Source organism: Balaenoptera borealis (genome assembly GCF_965194805.1).
Source record: "Balaenoptera borealis genome assembly, chromosome: 8".
NCBI lineage: Eukaryota > Metazoa > Chordata > Mammalia > Artiodactyla > Balaenopteridae > Balaenoptera > Balaenoptera borealis.
The window spans coordinates 52,010,096-52,028,633 of record NC_138865.1 but is presented as its reverse complement, the minus strand read 5'-3'; the positions used below and the strand labels follow the sequence as shown (position 1 = coordinate 52,028,633).

Here is an 18,538-nt window from a genome sequence, read left to right as displayed (position 1 = left end):
CGCGGGCAGCTAGCGTCCTAGGTTCCTCTCCCTCCCGCCCACCTCCTCTTTCCCGCCCTGTCCGCGTCCCCCCCGCCCGCGCCGCCACCTTCCCACCCTCCGCGCGGGCGCCCCACGCGGTGACAGCTCAAGGTCCTGACGCCACAACGCATCTCCAGGCAGCCCGCCCCCTCGCAACATCCGTCACCTGACCCTGCCATATCAGGAACCGCCGCGGTCCAGCTCGCGTCCCTGCTTCCCTGTCCCCCTTCCTTTATTCCGCGCTCCCCACGCTGGGGGTTCTTCCTTTCTCCAAACCGGATTATTTAAAAGAGAAAAAGAAAGAAAAAAAAAAAAGCAAATTTATCTCATGGGTCTATCCGCCATTCAGGAGGCTGGATGTCAGTTTTAAAAGAAATGGCGCTATGCTCCACTTCTCGATTTGGGAAACGAGCGAAATTAAAGGAAACTGCTGCGACATCTGGACACTGCGTGGCGCTGGCGCCGCTGGGGCGGCGGGCCCCGCGCCGGACCAGGTAGGCGGAGCCGAACCCCAACCCCTGCTGGATCGGGGCGCCCCTTCCCCTGCCTGCTCCCCGCGTTGCGGAGGGCTCTGGGCTAGGCCAGCAGTCCATTCACCAGGCAATTTTTATTTTCGGTTTTAACATCCCGCTCAGCGAAGCATCTGAACGCTTCTTCCTCTTTCCTCCTGCCACGGTGCTCCCCTCCCCCACGGCTGCTCCCCGCTCTCCCGTTGTCCCCGCGTCCACTGGTCGTTCCTCCCGCAGCCTCCTCCTCCTCCTTCCGCCCGGCGCTCCGACACCCTTCCCTCTTGCTGCCTGACTCTTCAGCGTGGTCCCTCTCCTCTCTCCTCCCCTCCTCCCTCTTCCCCCTCTTTTCTTCCACATCACTGACCCTTTCTTTCTGGACACCCCCCGCCCCCCCGCGCTGCTGGGGTCCACTCGGCACAGGAAAAGCGGGGGAAGGAAAGGGAAGAGCCGCATAAAGGAGGGGTGAGTCGAGGACACGGAGGCGGCCTGAGGACACGCAGGAGCCGGGTTCCAGAGCGCAGACTGACGGGTCCCGGCTGTCGGGCTGGATGGAGCTTTGGCGCGGGTTCGCCGGCTCCCCCGAAGGCGAGTGGTCGAGCCCGGGACGCCTCTTTCAGGCGGGCGGTGCTGACCCGATGCCCCAACTTCCCGGGCCTGAAGTCAGTCTCGATGGGCCGAGAGCCTCGCGGGCTGGAGGCGCGGCCTGGCCGGCCCGGCGTGTAAGAGAGGATGTGGGACTAGGCCCAGCCTTCGGAGCCTGAAAGGTGGCCCGCCTCGAAGTGGCTTCTTTCACTTGTGGCCGAGCCTACTGGCCGAGCTGCAGGAGTGGATCCGTAGCGAGACAGACGACAGGTCCTATGAGTCAGACGCCAAGCCTCTCGCTATCTGGAGGAGGCAAGTGAGGCTTGGATGGTGCAAGCCACTGAACTGTAACCGAGAGACTGGGTCCAGCGGCACGCAGGCTGCTTCCACTCCCCACCCCTCACCTCCGCGCAGGACGTAGCCTCCTGACCCGCCGGCTGGAGTGAGACTTAGGGAGCAGGCTTAAATAGCCACTCTAAATAACATTTACAAATGCACCTCTCCCCTCTCCTGTAGGACTCCCTCAGAATTTACGGAACACCCAGGCGCCATGCTGAGGCTGCTTGCCGCTCCTCTGTGACAGAACGAATGCGCTTTCTGGCTCTTCACAAGGCTAGCTCCTACTCCTTCAGGTCGCTTCTCAGGTATCCCCCCCCCCGCCCCCCTCAGAGGCTCTTCCTCCAGGCACCGTATTTTTTTTTTCCCCTAAAGCACTTACCATACAGAAGTTATCATAAGTAATTGTGTACTTGTTTGTCTGTCAGTAGTTAGTATGTAAACTCCGTGGAAGGCGAGTCTTGCTCGGTCTTGCACCACACCTATGATTCCCCTCCTCCCCCACCCCCCCAAAAAAACCTCATAGGAGAGAGATGGACTAGTAAAAACATACAATTATAATGAGGGGATTTCATTTTATGGCAAACAGAAGAGGGGTACTTTAGGAGGTGGGGGATCAGAGAAAGCATCCTGGAGGGGAAATGCTGCCCAGTTTCAGCACAGTATCATTTAAGGACCCTGGAGAAGTGGAAGAGAGAAGGGTTTCCTGGACCCAGGCAGAGTTACTAGCTGTGGCAGTAAACCATGGTGCGTGAGGGTGAGAAAACCTGTATTACACATTTCTTGAAATTATTAGTCAGGGTTCTCTAGAGACAAAACCAATTGTGTGTGTGTGTGTGTGTGTGTGTGTGCGCTTGTATGATTTATTTTAAGGAATTGGCTTACCCAGTTGTGGGGCTGGCAAGTCTGAAGTCTGCAAGACAAGTAGGCAGGCTGGAGACCCAGGGAAGAGTTGATGTTGCAGTTTTGAGTCAGAAGGCAGCCTGGAGATAGAATTCTTTCTTCCTTGGGCAACCTCTTTTCACTTAAGGCCTTCAACTAATTGGATGAGGCCCACACAGATTATGGAGGATAATCTGCTTTATTTAAAGTCTATGGATTTAAATGTTAATTATATCTAAAAAAATACCTTTACAGCAATATCTTGACTGGTGTTTGACCAAACAATTGGGTACCACAGCCTAGCCAAGTTGACACATAAAATTAAACCTCACATTATCCTATTATGCCTGAAAGGTCTGCTGAGCCTCAGTTTCCCAACCAAGTTTAAATTCTGGGATCTGTCTGTATTGATTGGGCCTGTATAGCTTAACCTATAACCATTTCCTCTCCGCCCAAACTTGTTCTGGGGATAAGGGGAGTTACCCACTTCAGAGGAATGCCATTTGAGTAAGAGCACTGAGTAAGATTACTATACAGTAATCTCTGTGTTCAATGAATATAAAATTTAAAACTTAAACTCCATCTTGGTTTTCCCCTGCTACCCAACACCTGTGTTTTGTTAGTTGTGGTATGCAGGGGAATTCTATCTAATTTTAATATTAGACTAAGCAAAATACAATTATGAAGATGAATCTTTAGCAACACAACTAATTTGTGGCATTCCAAACACGTTTGGAATTCCAGATGACTTTGGCTTTGTGTTCTTCAAGAACAGTATGATCAAGAGCTGAGCAGTGTTATTCGTGCACACTTTCGCTTGTATTACTTATCTTCACAGCGGCTCTTTGAATTTGGGATTACTACCCTATTTTACAGGTGAGAAGACTGAGGCCTAGAGGCACTCAAATCTTAGATACTTTATAGCCAGCAAGTGCCAGGGCTGGAATCATTAAGAAGGTCTTTGGACTAAAAGCCTTGTGCCCTTTCTGTTGTACTAAACAGAGTCAATAGGAAGTGAGCTATTGATGGGTCATTTTTGCAGAAAAAGGATCATTGAATGTCGGAGCTTTTCTTTGCTCTCTTCCTTTGGCCTAAAAACTGACTTGGCAGATCTGAGTTTTTGAATGGAGGAAAATTATTTCCTATATTTTAAAATGATTTTCTATTTTCGATCAGCAAATTCATCCCACAGGCAGAGATAGGAGAGGGCATTTTACTAATACCTTGTCTGTGCCACGCCACCCAACTACCCCCTAGCCGTGATGTCCTAGGACACTAGTTTTTTCCCTCAGGTATCTCTTTTTTTCTTTTTTTTAACATCTTTATTGGAGTATAATTGCTTTACAGTGGTGTGTTAGTTTCTGCTTTATAACAAAGTGAATCAGTTATACATATACATATGTTCCCATATCTCTTCCCTCTTGCATCTCCCTCCCTCCCACCCTCCCTCTCCCACCCCTCTAGGTGGTCACAAAGCACTGAGCTGATCTCCCTGTGCTATGCGGCTGCTTCCCCACTAGCTATCTATTTTATGTTTGGTAGTGTATATATGTCCATGCCACTCTCTCACTTTGTCACCGCTTACCCTTCCGCCTCCCCATATCCTCAAGTCCATTCTCTAGTAGGTCTGTGTCTTTATTCCCGTCTTACCACCTCAGGTATCTCTTGATTATCAAAATTCTGTGAGAAACTTCCCTAATATTGCACATGCTCAAACTAAAAACCCCAAAGGTATAAGACATAAAACACTAGAAGATTTTAAAACTATTATTTGAACACATATAAAATATTAATTTATAGAATATATAAATACATAAATAAGTAAAAAAATAACCCAGTAGAAAAGTTAGCAAATAATATAATGGGCAGTTTAGAGTAGAGGATATTCAAATAGTCAAATGGTCAAAAAATTATGAAAATATATTCAGTTTTACTGGTTAGTAAAGAAATGTAACAAAAACACTGACATATACCTACAGGTGTGGCAAAAATAAAAAGAGTGATAACATTGGCAAAGTTGTCAGAAAACAATCTTCTTACATACTATTGTAACTTGGTACATTCATTTTGGAAGGCAACTTTACAGTATTTATTAAAACTGTATGTGCATATACATACCTTTGACTCAGCAATTCCACTGAGTTTATGTATGCAAATATACACATACATAAATAGATGTATGGAAATATGTATACTGTTTATGTAGTGTGTACATACGTATGGAAAGAAATACATATTACATATGCATGTATATATATGTATTACCCTTTGACTCAGCAGTTCCACTCCTATAACTCATCTAAGTATGAAAAGTATATATGCATATATACATGTATATATATTATTGAAGATATACACATACACACATATATATACATACATAAGTATGGAAAGATTTTACACACACACATATGTGCAGACATACATTGTATGTGTGTGTTTGTGTGAGAGAAAAAGAGAGAGATGTACCTTTAGCCTCAGCAATATCACTTCTATAAATTGCTACAGATTGCTCATACAAGGATGAAAAAAAGGTTCTTTATAGCAGCATATGTAGTAGCAAAAAAAAAGAGAAATAATTTACATGTTTGTCAATAAGAGACTGGTTTTAAAAAATTTGGGTTTATCCATAAAATACAAAACTATGCAGCTATACAAAAAATGAAGTGCACCTTTATTTCCTAATGCAAGTTGTCAAAGATCTACTACCAAAAAAAACAAGTTGCAGAATGGTTTCCTAAATGTGTGTGTTGGGGCAGGGCTGTTTACAATTATGTGTACCTATATTTCTGGGAAGTTGATTAAAAGTTTTTAAAAATAGTGGTTACTCCTGGATAGTGAGAATGGTGGATAGGGAGGTTTCAGGAGATATTAATTCTGTTTACTTTCTGTACTGTTTGAAAGTTTACCATGAACAAGAATTTCAGAGTAACAACTATGGAAATTTTTGGCTCCAAAACTAGAGATTCTAATTTTGTAGTCCTGAAGTTGGTCAGTGAATTCAAAATTTAGAACATGAATGATTGAGAGCCAGGGTTGAGAACAACTTCCCTATATGTTGGTCTCAAATGACTGATGGGGACAGCACCATCATTGTACAGATATAATAAATACCTGGGGGTGAATGTAAAATGAAATGTCATGTAATTTTTCCCTAGAAAGGGGATGACATTAAATTCTTCTGTTCAAGGTGGGATTTAAACAGATCAAAAGGCTCCTGCAGCTCTGGAATGGATCCATATATGATATCTCTAACTGTCCAAGGCAGTCTAGACATTAGAGAGTAGTAGAGGATGACAAAATATTTTAGGCAGGTTTATAGCTTATAACTCTAAGGTGGCATATTGGGAGCAGATACAGGAGACTGTACAGGGTACTGCTGTGCCCTAGGAAAGGTGATAGAGCTTAGTACTCATAACCCACAGACAGAATGAGAAGCCATTGGATATAAATATTTCCAACATTCACCCTTCAGAAGAAAACTCTGTGTGTTGTCATAATCTGTTGACCTATCTGTGGCTTTGTGAACAGAAAAAATGTTTACTGTTTTATGTTTATATGTTATCTCTTATAAACATATTATAAAATACATAATGACACACACTGAAATTATTTACAACTTAATTTGATAAGGAAAACAAAATGCAATTATTTATACTATGAGATGAGTGAAAACTGAAGAACAATGAATAACCTTTACCTTTCTGGTTTAGGACTATACTGAAAGCCACCCAAACAGCAGACACTCATGACTGGTTCTGACTCCCACTCTTATCCACAGCTCAGTACCTATTATTTGGTCAGAAGAAAGTGGAATTCTCAGGGAGACCCAGTTTTCAGCTAAGGCAAGGGGATGAAGAAATTTGTAAAGTGAGAAGAAGGTAGAGTGGCGTTTGGTTAAAATGAAATGGAGACCCTGAGGTCACACAAGAAAGGGTTCAAAGGAAGTAGCACCAATCCTTTCATAATGTAGAGTATTCCAAAGAGAAGATAGACAAATAGTTTATGCATTTTGGGAGAAGGCCAAATTTGAAAGGGAAATGAGCCATGGTTTAATTACTGTAATTGCTCTTAAAGTTTTCACTTTAACTCTGTTGTAAAACATTTTATGTGCCAGTACTGACTCTATAGATCTACTGGAGGTCTAATGTCAGGGGCTTCTGAATGAGAAGGGCATTAACAGGTGTTTGGGGTTCCTTTGTAAATTTCCAATAAAACGTAGATATCTGTGAGACAGTCTGTGTATCATCTTCATAGTTTTTTTTCCCCAGAAAAATCTTTGGTTTATATTGATTTCAAACTTCAAATTATAATACAAGTCGGCCATTTCAGGAGGGCAGAGAATGAGATGAAAAGAAAGTAACAAAAGGAATAGAAGGAGGAGAGGCATCGTGGTGTTTTGTGGAAGATGGATCAGTAGTTTAACAGAATTAATCAAATAAAACCAAAACAAACTGCTTATGGTCTACACGCTGGTGGGGTTTGTGAAATATTCCCAGGCCTGAAATAATGGGAATCTGCTCATTCCCTACTGTCTTGATTTTCTATAAAACTTTTCTCAGGATCAGCTTTTACAAATGGTAGGAGTCCTTTTTGGCCTCTTGAATTCCTCACTCAGACTTTAATAGCATTCCTTCCATAAAGGAAAAAAATACTTTATAGAAATGGTAACTTGTATATATCATCCCTTTGTTAATTATGTAATACAGGAAATTTTGCTTTGAAGCCAGTGCTACTAATGAAATAATATGTAACTGGCATGGATTACATATTAAGCACAGTAATATAAATCAACATGTATTGATATTGAGGTGATACAGAGCTCTTCCCTGACCAGCTGGTTCCTACTATCACCCAGGCAACATTTAGGGACCTAAAACTTCATGGAATCCAATGGAAACAAACAAGAAAGAACGGACCTTTAGAAATGGGTCTGTAAACTCCACAGCAGCTATTTACAGAGAGTTATTCATCTTCTAATGACTTTTCTACATATTTTAGCATTCCGTGCCTTTGCACTTTCTATTCCTTCCAATACCCCCAACATTTTTTCTTGGTTCCAACTCCTATACCAACCTCATTTAGGTCAGTATCACTTGTTATATGTTTACTTAAAAAACACTGTTTCTTTCAGAGCATTTACATTAGTTTGTAAACACCTACTTCAGCATTATTTTAATAAATTTATTGGGTCTACCTGCTTATCTCACTTAAAGAAGTGAATTCTTTTGGTGGCTATGAGTCACATGAGAGAAATGCAAAATGCAACAGAAAAAAAAATCAGAGGTAAGACGAAGTAAGAAAGAGCTTAAAATTAAACTACATATTTATTTTGCAAAGCATCTTTTCTGTGCTAGTTTCCACAAACTTGTTGGTAACTTCTCAACTAACTGGTGGAGGTGGTGCTTATGAAGATCCCCCACCCCCCAGGGCTCCAGAATTTAAAAATGCATCTCTTCTCTCTATTCCTTTATATAGCTTTTCTTGGCTCAGACAAGCAAAATGGCAAAATCATTACTAATAAAATATAAGACCCCATTACAGTCATGTATGCAACAAACTTATAAAGCGATAAAACTTTAGTGATGGTAGGGAGCTTAGAAGTAATCTAGTCCAACTCCTATCTTTTATAGATGAGGAAATTGGGGCTAATCATGTCACATGATTTCGTAGGTCATATATTGAATTAGTTGAAGAACTAATACCAGAACCCAGGTTTTCTACCTTCCAATCAAGTCCTAATTTCTCTCTGCTTCATTCCCTCTTTCTTCCCTGGGATTATAAATAGAACAGGAGAAGATATTGAAAGTATTGTGATTCAACTCTTGTTGCTCCTTCAAGTAATTTTTAAAATTAAAATGTTCTTATTTTCTTATGTATTTCTCCCCCTTCCCATATTTTTAAGCTTGGTAATTGAACACTATGAAATTATGCCAACCTAAAATTTATTCTTCAAGTTTTCACAAGATAATGAAATAGTTTGTTGATAGTGAAAACTTAGTAGTCATGTCAGATTTTGGTTATGATTAGCTGCTGACATAAATAACAAAGCAGGCTTCTTAGTCTGCTAAGAAGATGACTGTAGATGACACCAGCTTTTGCATTTGTTTCAGAAGGCAGTCCACAAGAGTGCTTCCAATATTATTTCTATCATTTTTGAAGATTACTAATTCTACTTGATCTTTTTTCTTTTTTTTTGGTAGAGTGGCAACGTCTTGAACATTGGAAAAATTACATCCTATCATAAAAATAATCAGCCTCTGATAAAGAATAAAAGGAAAATAAGCATTTCTTTTGTTTTTTTAAAATAATTGATACTTGCAGAGGTGGTAAAAAAAAATCCCTATTCATTATTACATATTAACACACAAGTAGTTTGTTTTTAACATTTCCCATAAAGGAAGGACAATATAGAATCTCAATGTGGTTGGTCTAAGTAAAATTAGTTTTATTTATTTGCTGAAGGTCAGTTACCTAGCTTCATAAAATGAACTAATTTGGTCCTGGACACCATATTCATATTGCTTTTGTCATAATATAGAAATAAAATATCATAAAGCATTCCTATGAACACACTTTCCCAAAGCCATTTGGAGTTGTATGGATCTTGAGCTCTCTGTTTGAATCTATTTCATTCCTTACATCTGAAATTACTAATTTTAGCCATTAGAACACAGGAAATTTTTAAATAGATTTTGCTTTCATAGTAAATCACCCTTGTTTTCTCATCCATTCACTCGGCTGAAAAAAATATAAAAATGAGGTCAAATTAATACATTATTGAATTCTGAATTTATTTCACTTCCAGATCTTACAATGAAGGTCAGGTAGTAAGATGTGTACACACCTTGATAATATTTTAGATTTAGATACAGAAATTAACATGTATATTTTTCTGTAATTGCAAAATAGAGCCAGAAGCAGGGCTCATGTATATAGAGCTATATTTGCTTGCATGTATCCTTCAAAGTGAAATCTTAAACAGATTTAACAGTATATACTTCTTGTGCTGCTGATAAAGCACATTGACCAAATCTGCCTACCAGGTGGATTTGAAATCTGAATTTACTTTTACATGTATTCATAAATTACTATTTCAGTGCAACCAGGTGGTACTTGATTTTCCAATAATGTGTGATGTTTTGGTTTTGCCAAATATATATATATATAATATATATATATAATATATATATATAATATATATATATACAGCTGTGGATCTCACAGAACCCTATACTACCCAACCACATTTTCTTGATTTAGTTTCCCTTAATATCAGGTTGTCATCAGATTCCACAACTTCTTTAAATTAGGAATGGAATCATGTTTTAAGCCAAAATCTTGGAGTCCAATCTCAATTTTTTTACATTAAACAGTGAAATATCAGTTATTCCAATGCTGTAATGTATCAAGCAACACTGGAAATTAAATCCCCAAACAGTACACCTTTAGTTTGCTCAGCAGATATTAAGACATTCCACGAGCCATCATCATATATTTTCAACAGTTTTATATTCAATCTACACTTTTAGCAAAGTCCTTTGGGAAATATCCCGAGATAATTTACTGGGTAAGTGCATGGATCTTCTGAAATACATTTGTAATATTTCATAGTTTGACCCCCTGAGACAGTAGTAAAGGAAACAGAAAATTTAACAAAGAAATAAATAGGTTAAGGATCAAAGTAATCTGGGCGTTGCCACTGTGCCATAGCTTCTCGTAAAAACTGTAGTTCTTCCTCACCTCTTTTCCAAGGGCCACGAGTTACTTTGTTATTTAAAGTCTCCGTAAGTAAGACTGCTACTGAAGAACCACCCAGAAGTACAAAATATCACGAAATCTTTTCAAGTGGCAATTTACAGGGGGCTCTCTGTATCCTACCGTTTATAGATTAAACAAATCGTTACAGTTAACTGGCCTACCTACAGTTGCTCTCGCTACAATCCCCGACTTCAGTCTGTGCGCGGACTCTGCTGGAACGCCGCAAGAATCTCGCCTTGATTTAACAACAGCAAACGAGCGCCCCTCTCGGAGAGCTGTTCAGAACCACCTTGCCCTGGGGACTTTAGAATAAGCGGGCAAGTTCGAGGTGGCTTCCGGGTCCTCTCTTCCCCGTCACTATCCGGTGGAGCTGGGCGCGAGTCCCCAAGGCTTCCAGTATGGAGCGTTTTGCACGTGACCTGCTCTGCTCCGTGCAGCTTGTAAAGACAGAGCCCACGACGACCGTTATCATTGCTTGGTCCTCCGTCTTCAGCTTTGCCCTCATATCCCCAGGGCCTAACGCCTGAAGTGGGGGCTTACAGGGGGGGTTCCTTCAAGGTCAGTGGGGCGAACGTTATCACCTGCCTCCCACCCGAATGCCAGTCACCGCCGCCTCCCACTCCGCCCCACCATCTTTTGTGTGAAGATTCGCAGCACTTGGGTTCCTTCGCGGATTTCTTCACGTGCCACTTTTCGCCAGAAAACCCTGAAAAATAAACCTGGGAATTCCACATTCGGCTCCAAAATCTCGCTGGAAATCCATTTGCCCCACCTCTCTGCGTTTCACTTCACGGTGAGTGTCGAGGGCTCCACCCAGAGAAAAAAAGAGAAAAAAAATTTCTTCCCGGTCTGCCCCTCCTTCCCTGCGGGGAATCAGGTCGCCCAGGAAGACTTCCGCCGCTCCATGTTTGCAGACCTCATTGAACTAAGTTGGGGTGGGGAACTGGAGAGAAAAGAAAAGTCGTTTGGGGCGGCTGTGTGCACGCGCCATCAGTCTCCCTCGGCCGCGCGCAGGTAGCGGGCGACGTCGCGGTGGCCCCGCTCCTCAGCCAGGTCCACGGGCAGGCGGCCCCAGGCGTCGCGCACGTCCAGCCGCGCCCCGGCTCGGTGCAGCGCCGCCAGCGTGTCCAGGAAGCCCTCCCGGGCCGCGTCGTGCACGGGTCGGGTGAGGGTGGCGGGGTCCGCGCAGTTGGGGTCTGCACCGTGGAGCAGCAGCAGCTCGGCCACGCGGGCGCTGCCCATCATCATGACCTGCCGGAGAGAGCAGAGAGGTCAGGACCGGGGTGGGGGCAGGTAGAGTCTTCTCAAAGAAATACCTATTCATGATCCAGAGGCTCTTACAAGCCTCAGGAGTCTAGTTAAGCTTCATTTGCTGACGCAATACCATCCCCCCCCCCACACCGGCCCCAGCCCCTGCCCCAGCCCCAGCCCCAATTATACTCTACTCAGCCCTAATTAGTTCCATTTTATTCTCCAAACGTGGGAAGACAAGAAAGAGCTGATGATAAACTGCTTATCGCCGTTGTGGGAGATTTCTTTAAAATTTCCATTGAAACAGGGGAGTCTATTTTGTTAAATGATTTATGGGTGGAGTTAAAAGACTTTTAAAGTCTTAAATTATTTTCCTTTTTCTTCCCTCTACCCCAGCCATAATCCCAGTCTAAAAAATTTACTAGGCAGTCAGCTGATACATTTATTTTAGAAGTTAAGAGCAGTGCTTTAGGAGAGAAAATAAGAAACAACTAAGTCTAAAACAAGGTTTACTTTTAGTTCTTGCAGTAAATCCCCTGTGGAAGGCGTTTGCTTTTCACTGTTGTATATGTCTCTGCTCATAAAGGGAATACAGTCCCACAATTGGAGCCAAAATTGGAGATAGAAGGGAAAAAGTAAAGTCATGCATAGTTTTATAAGATGATGAAAACAAATTATTTGTTTTTAATGAATGGTTCACCACTTTTAATATTTAACATTATAGATAAAGGCTAAAGTTTAGAGGATAATATATTTGAGGTAATGTAAAATAAACACTATATTTACATTGTACAGGATTTTATAATGTTGAATAGTAAACATTTCGCTATCTAAAAAAGAGCTTGGATCTTAGCAGTCACATCAGAGCAATGCATAATTTAGAAAAAGGATGTTTTGGAGCAGTAATCCTATAGTATCCATTTGTGTACATGTATATTATGCAAGTATTTACTTTCTTATTTTAACAATAAAACAATTTTTAAAATGTTTATCCATTCAAGTTTCCAATTTCCTTTATTTTATTTTTTTAAACATCTTTATTGGAGTATAATTGCTTTACAATGGTGTGTTAGTTTCTGCTTTATAACAAAGTGAATCAGCTATACATATACATATATCCCCATATCTCCTCCCTCTTGCGTCTCCCTCCCATCCTCCCTATCCCACCCCTCCAGGTGGTCACAAAGCACCAAAGCACTGAGCTGATCTCCCTGTGCTATGTGGCTGCTTCCCACTAGCTATCTATCTTACATTTGGTAGTGTATATATGTCCATGCCACTCTCTCACTTCGTCCCAGCTTCCCCTTCCCCCTCCCTGTGTCCTCAAGTCCATTCTCTACATCTGCGTCTTTATTACTGTCCTGCCCCTAGGTTCTTCAGAACCATTTTTTTTTAGATTCCATATATAATAAAATAATTTTTGATAATTAAATATACAAAATGTTGTTATATGTTCTTGTGAGTTTATGTTTTAAAATGTATCACGGAATCAAAAGATAGTATGCAAAATTTTTTTGTTTGTTTCATGGATATTAAAAACATCTATTTCCTCCCTTAGAAACCATGATATGATTTCTATTAGTGATGTAAAGGGCATTTCATACATAGAGAAGAGGAGGAAAAGTGGTTCTTAATATCTCAGAATATGGTGAACTAAAAACGACAAACCTCTTTCTACAATTAATATAATTTGAAGTCTTTAAGAGCTACTTTACATATTGTTGCTGCTTTAAACAATCCGTCATTTCTTCCAATATTTTCTATGAATTCAAAATGAATGAATACATATTTTCTTTAAAATCTACACAATTAACAAGATTCCTTAATAACGGCTTGGTTCTGGAAGGTGATTGTGAGGTGAATACGAAATATGACCATAATAGTCAACAGTAAAACACAAAACATTACCTTAGATTTTAAAGAGATTAAAAAATATATTTAGCACTAAAGTGGGATTAATAGTTAAACATATTGAATAAATGAATTTTAACAATGAAGAGGCTAATTATTTATGAAGACCCTTTGCCATTTAACAAAGCTGCAGCAAATGCTTATGTAATCCAAGCATTCAGTATAACTAAACAAAAATATATAGAAGCACATTTATTTCTTATGTAACACTCAAGAGACACTGCTAACATAAAAAGAATTAAGTATTGTAGTTGAGGAATCCTGTCTTTTTTCTTTGTATTCAATTCGTCTGTATGAGGAAAGAATACAAAATTTCACATCACAGCTTAAAGATTCAGGGTGATTTTTTTTCACGTGCTGTGATTTTGTATGATTCCTTAAATTCAATCCAAATTGTGTACCTTGTAATTTAATTATCTCTATCGTTGAAAGTTGACCGCTGTTTGTTGAAAGACAAACAGATAAGACAAAACAATTTTCCTTCCCAAATAACCTCTTTTCCCCCTTTCCTCTCCAGTTGAACCTATCCCTTGCATCTCTTATGAAATGGGAGAGGGGATATTGGTCTTTTTTCCCTCATTAAAAAGAAAACCAAACAAGTAGTGGGGTTTCCAATACCTTTCTTTAGATTTTTTTGTGGGTGAAAACCTGCTTTACAACTGAGCTCAATACTCCAGCAAGAGAGACAAAGGTCTAAGTCGGTGGAGATCTCAGTCCCCAGCCGCTTCCCACGGAGGCCGCGGGGCCGTGTTTGTGCGCCCCCTGCCGGCGAGGCCCGGGGCCCCCAGCTACCTGGATCGGGCGCCTCCCGAAGCGGTTGAGTCTGTTGGGATCCGCACCGGCTTCCAGGAGCTGCCGCACGGCCTCCACTTGCCCCCGCGCCGCGGCGTTGGAAAGGCCCGCATCACCGCCGCCACCACTGAGCATGCCCTTGTCCTCCTCGCTCACTTCGCAGCCCCCAGGCGCAAAGTGTCCCGGATAATCCACCGCTGGCCGTGAGCTTCGCAACACGCCCCACCCCCCCCTTCCCACCTCGCCCTAGCGGGCTCTCCCCACTAGGAAAGAGCTCAGTTCAGCTTCAGTCCCCTTTCGCCGTCCTTCTGCGGCTTGGAGGGTCCGTCCAATGGCCGAAAGGCCCGTAGTTAAGCCGGGCTTTTCCCGGATGGCTCCCAGGAAAAGGCCCCTCGCGCAGCCGCAACGTCGCGCGAATCCACTCTGGCCGCAGAGTGGGCGCGCGTTGCAGCGTCCTCACCGCCGAGCTACACTCTGGCGGAGTAGAGAGCCGGCAGGGACTGAGTTCGTTTCCAGCTGGGCAGTTGGGCTGGGTGCTTCCCACCTCCTTAGGCTCCGCCCCCTGTCCGTTCGGGCATGTCCCACTGTGTTGGCTTGGAGGCCTGGCAGGCAGCTGACGTTACAGCCGCGAGGCTAGGGGCCAGGAAGAGCAGCCCAGAAGGTGCCCGGCCGCACGCGCCAGACACCGCAGAGCGGAGCCCGCTGCGCAACTCGCTGCGGGGTGTCCAGCAATCCTAGGCTACGTTTTTTGGAAAGGTCGAATCAGTGCACTCAGCCCTTAATCACCTCCCTCCAGCAGGCGGAGCAGAGGATTTCTATTCCTTCCGTCCGGGCCAGCTGGTTTCACTAGGAAAGTTAGTCGCTCCCTGTGTAATCAAAAGGCTGAGAGAAAGACATTTAAAATAACCTCGTCTCTCTTAAGATGTCTTAAAGTGACAGCTCTGCACCTGTCATGCTGGTTAAATTCATCCCCAGGCGGTACTTGAACTTCACTAGCTTCACGTCTTGCATCAACCTTAGCAATTTGTGTGTGTGTGTGTGTGGGGGGGGTGTATCTTCCTACTTGAATGAGCCAAAAATCAGTCTAAGTGAAAAATCCTGAGAATCCTGCTTTGAATGTGCTTTTTATTCTTTTCATCTTTGAATTATGGATACAATCCTAAAACAAAACAAAACAAGAAAAACGAAAAGACATCTCTCACACACAGCTAGTTTGAGATTGAGAGTTATAGCTTGGTACCTCACTTAAAAATATAAATATATATTTTAAGAATCTGAGATCCCAGTTTCATGATACTTGAACAGTCTATTTTTGTTTGCACTCTTACCTATTTAAACCCACCTCAGCAAGTATTTGATTTCCATTTATCATGGGTAATAAAGGAAATTATGCAGTAATAATGAAACATAATAAAACAGGGATGTGGTTCTGGACCTGTCATTAAACAGGCTGAACCTGTAATTAAACCCACTTCTGAAGATTTAAAGGCCAAGTGCTTTGCTTTTCTTTCTAATCTTCCTCAGTGAGTTTGTATTAACATATGCGTTGCTTTTAAGGTTAAAAAAAATTACAGGTGGTGCTCTACTGAAATAGGAAGAGAACCACACGTTAGGTATCTGTTGCCTGAAAACTTTGGTGAGGAGCTACATGAGAATGCTCCTAACATTTAACAGCTCTTATCTATAACATCATTTTTGGTTTAGAGTGCTGAGAAACACAATCTTAAAGGGAGGGCAATTGCTTGCTTACTCACAGATGAGAGACTCCACATGTTTCTTTTAGCATATCTTAGCTTGGATTCCCCTCCTCCCAATCCACTGTAGAATAAAGAAGAGCTCTTTACAGACAGGGTAGGGGGTGGCATGGAAGTGGTGGTTATGGCTAAAGATTTGCTGACTGAGCCTCAACAGAGTTGAAATTAACCTGGATGGGGAAGGGAAGGGGGCAGCATTAATAACAATTTTTCTCTCTCTCACCACACCACATTTCTTAGTTTTCAGGTTCTTAATTCCTCTACCTTTCACTCTTTTTTTTTTTTTTAACATCTTTACTGGCGTATAATTGCTTTACAATGGTGTGTTAGTTTCTGCTTTATAACAAAGTGAATCAGTTATACATATGCATATGTCCCCATATCTCTTCCCTCTACCTTTCACTCTTATTTGAATCTCCACTCTTATCTAGGAAAAAAGTCTTTTTATTTGTTGATGATGATTCTATTCTGGTCTGGCCAGAAGTAGAAGTCTACTGCTGGGTGAAAAGCATGGATGAGCTGTTTTTGTCTAGTCTTAGAGGCCAGTTCCCATGCACAGTGTATTGGGGATTACAGGTGTGCCAGTTGAACGGGAGAAGGAAGAGAAAAGATGGACGGTAGAAAGCCAGAGTCTTTGAAATGAATGGCATTGCTTCTTTGCCAGTTACCTGGAGGGGCTGAGTCACTAGACTGATATTGGTGGGTGTGGTGGCAAATGGGCTTAGTCAAGAATATCTTCATCAGAACAGCTTGATTACTGTGAAATTTAGTGCACAGCCAAATGCAACAAGGCAGGTTGCCTTTTAAAGGAGTATTGTTGGATCTTCCCTCTAATGGATTCAGTAATTAAATTTAGTTCAACAAAACTTAGTTCAGCATATCCTATAATGCAGTTCACAGTTGGATAAGATATGGGTCCTAGATTTTAAGAAACTCTCCCTAGTGGCATTTAAACCAACAAATAGAGTTTCAGAATCAATGCACTCCCTATCAAAATTCCAGTGGCGTTTTTCAAAGAAATAGAACAAATAGTACTAAAATTTCTATGGAACCACAAAAATCCCCAAATAGCCAAAGCAATCTTGAGAAAGAAAAACAAAGCTGGAGGCATCATACTTTCTGATTTCAAACTACATTACAAAACTACAGTTATTAAAACAGTATGGTATTGGCATAAAGACAGATACATAGATCAATGGAACAGAACTGGGAGCCCAGAAATAAACCCACACTTATGTGGCCAATTAATTTATGACCAAGGAGCCAAGAATATACAATGGGGAAAGGAGAGCCTCTTCAATAAATGGTATGGGGAAAACTGGACAGCCACATGCATAATAATGAAACTTGACAGCTATCTTACACCATACACAAAAATTAACTCAAGATGAATTAAATACATGAATGTAACCTTAAACCATAAAACTCCTAGAAGAAAACATAGGCAGTAAGCTCCTCAACATAGGACTTGGCAATGACTTTTTGACTCTGACAACAAAAGCAAAAATAAGTAAGTGGGACTACATCATACTAAAAAGCTTCTTCACAGAAAAGGAAACCATCAACAAAATGAAAGGCAACCTATGAATGGGAGAAAATATTTCCAAACCATATATCTGATAAGGGACTAATATCCAAAACGTATAAAGAACTCATACAACTCAGTAGCAAAAAAACAAGCAATCCAATTAGAAAATGGGCAGAAGGTCTGAATAGACATTTTTACAAAGAACATACAGATGGCCAACAGGTACATGAAAAGATGCTTAACATCACTAATCACCAGGGACATGCAAATCAAAACCACAGTAAGATATCTCACACCTGTTAAAATATCTATTATCAAAAAGACAAGAAATAATAAGTGTTGGTGAGGATGTGGAGAAAAGGCAACCCCTGTGCACTGTTCATGGGATGTAAATTGATGCAGCCACTGTGGAAAAAAGTTGGTGTTTCCTCAAAAAATTAAAAATAGAACTACTGTATGATCCAGCAATTCCACTTCTGTGTATTTATCTGAAGAAAATGAAAATACTAACTCAGAAAGACATATAAATTATTTACAATAGCCAAGCTATGGAAACAACCTGTGTGTCCACTGATGGATGAATGGATAAAGAACTTGATATATATATATATCAGCCTCAAAAGACTGAAATCTTCCCATTCATGACAATGTGAATGGACCTTGAGGGCACTATGCTAAGTGAAATAAGTCAGACAGAGAAAGACAAATACCATATGATCTCTTTTATATGTGGAATCTAAACAAAAACAATCCCCCACCCCCCAAGAAACAAAAGAAAAATAATCAAGCTCATTAATACAGAAAACAGATTGGTGGTACCAGAGGCAGGGGGTGGGGGTGTGTGAAAAATGTTTGAACTTTCTCTCTTTTTTAGTTTAAATAAATGTAGAAAACGTATTTCCCACTTTTATTGTAATAACAGTCTCCTCTTTCTCAGCTCTATAATTTCTCCTTTGGTATATTCTAATTTGAAGTCTAGTTCACCCCTACAGCAAGTCAGAATACTTGTGAAGGTTAGGGAGACAACTACAGCCCTTGCTACTGCAGCTGGTTACAAAGCCACTACTAATAATCCTTGCCTCCCTCTTCAACTCCCTTTCTAGATTCCCTCACTCTTAGCACATCTAGTTATCTAAGTGTCTAACTTAGTAGGTTAAGTAGACCCCCATTCCTGAGAGTTGTGAGCTAGTAACCATGCTCTTTTCAGACCA

At 41.4% G+C, this 18,538-nt stretch overlaps 2 protein-coding genes across 4 annotated transcripts; one reads left to right on the top strand and one right to left on the bottom strand.

Annotated features, from left to right (window-relative positions):
- Nucleotides 1-122: 122 nt before the first annotated feature.
- On the top strand, nt 123-10,543 carry LOC309632765 (uncharacterized protein). 2 transcript variants are annotated; one of them, XM_082400623.1, is made up of 3 exons: nt 123-515; nt 1,629-1,744; nt 10,221-10,543. In XM_082400623.1, exons 1-3 carry the CDS (start codon nt 405-407, stop codon nt 10,402-10,404), a joined length of 411 nt encoding a protein of 136 aa, XP_082256749.1. In that variant the 5' UTR covers nt 123-404; the 3' UTR covers nt 10,405-10,543. The 2 variants fall into 2 exon arrangements, with proteins under 2 accessions (XP_082256749.1, XP_082256748.1); XM_082400622.1 differs by having other exon boundaries at nt 129-515; nt 1,629-1,756.
- On the bottom strand, nt 4,084-14,750 carry CDKN2B (cyclin dependent kinase inhibitor 2B). 2 transcript variants are annotated; one of them, XR_014247048.1, is made up of 3 exons: nt 14,046-14,750; nt 10,253-11,342; nt 4,084-9,071 (listed from the first exon to the last, which is right to left on the bottom strand). XR_014247048.1 is itself a non-coding variant. In XM_082400624.1 (2 exons), exons 1-2 carry the CDS (start codon nt 14,178-14,180, stop codon nt 11,082-11,084), a joined length of 396 nt encoding a protein of 131 aa, XP_082256750.1. In that variant the 5' UTR covers nt 14,181-14,750; the 3' UTR covers nt 9,104-11,081. The 2 variants fall into 2 exon arrangements, 1 of the variants encoding a protein (XP_082256750.1); XM_082400624.1 differs by lacking the exon at nt 4,084-9,071 and having other exon boundaries at nt 9,104-11,342.
- Nucleotides 14,751-18,538: the final 3,788 nt, after the last annotated feature.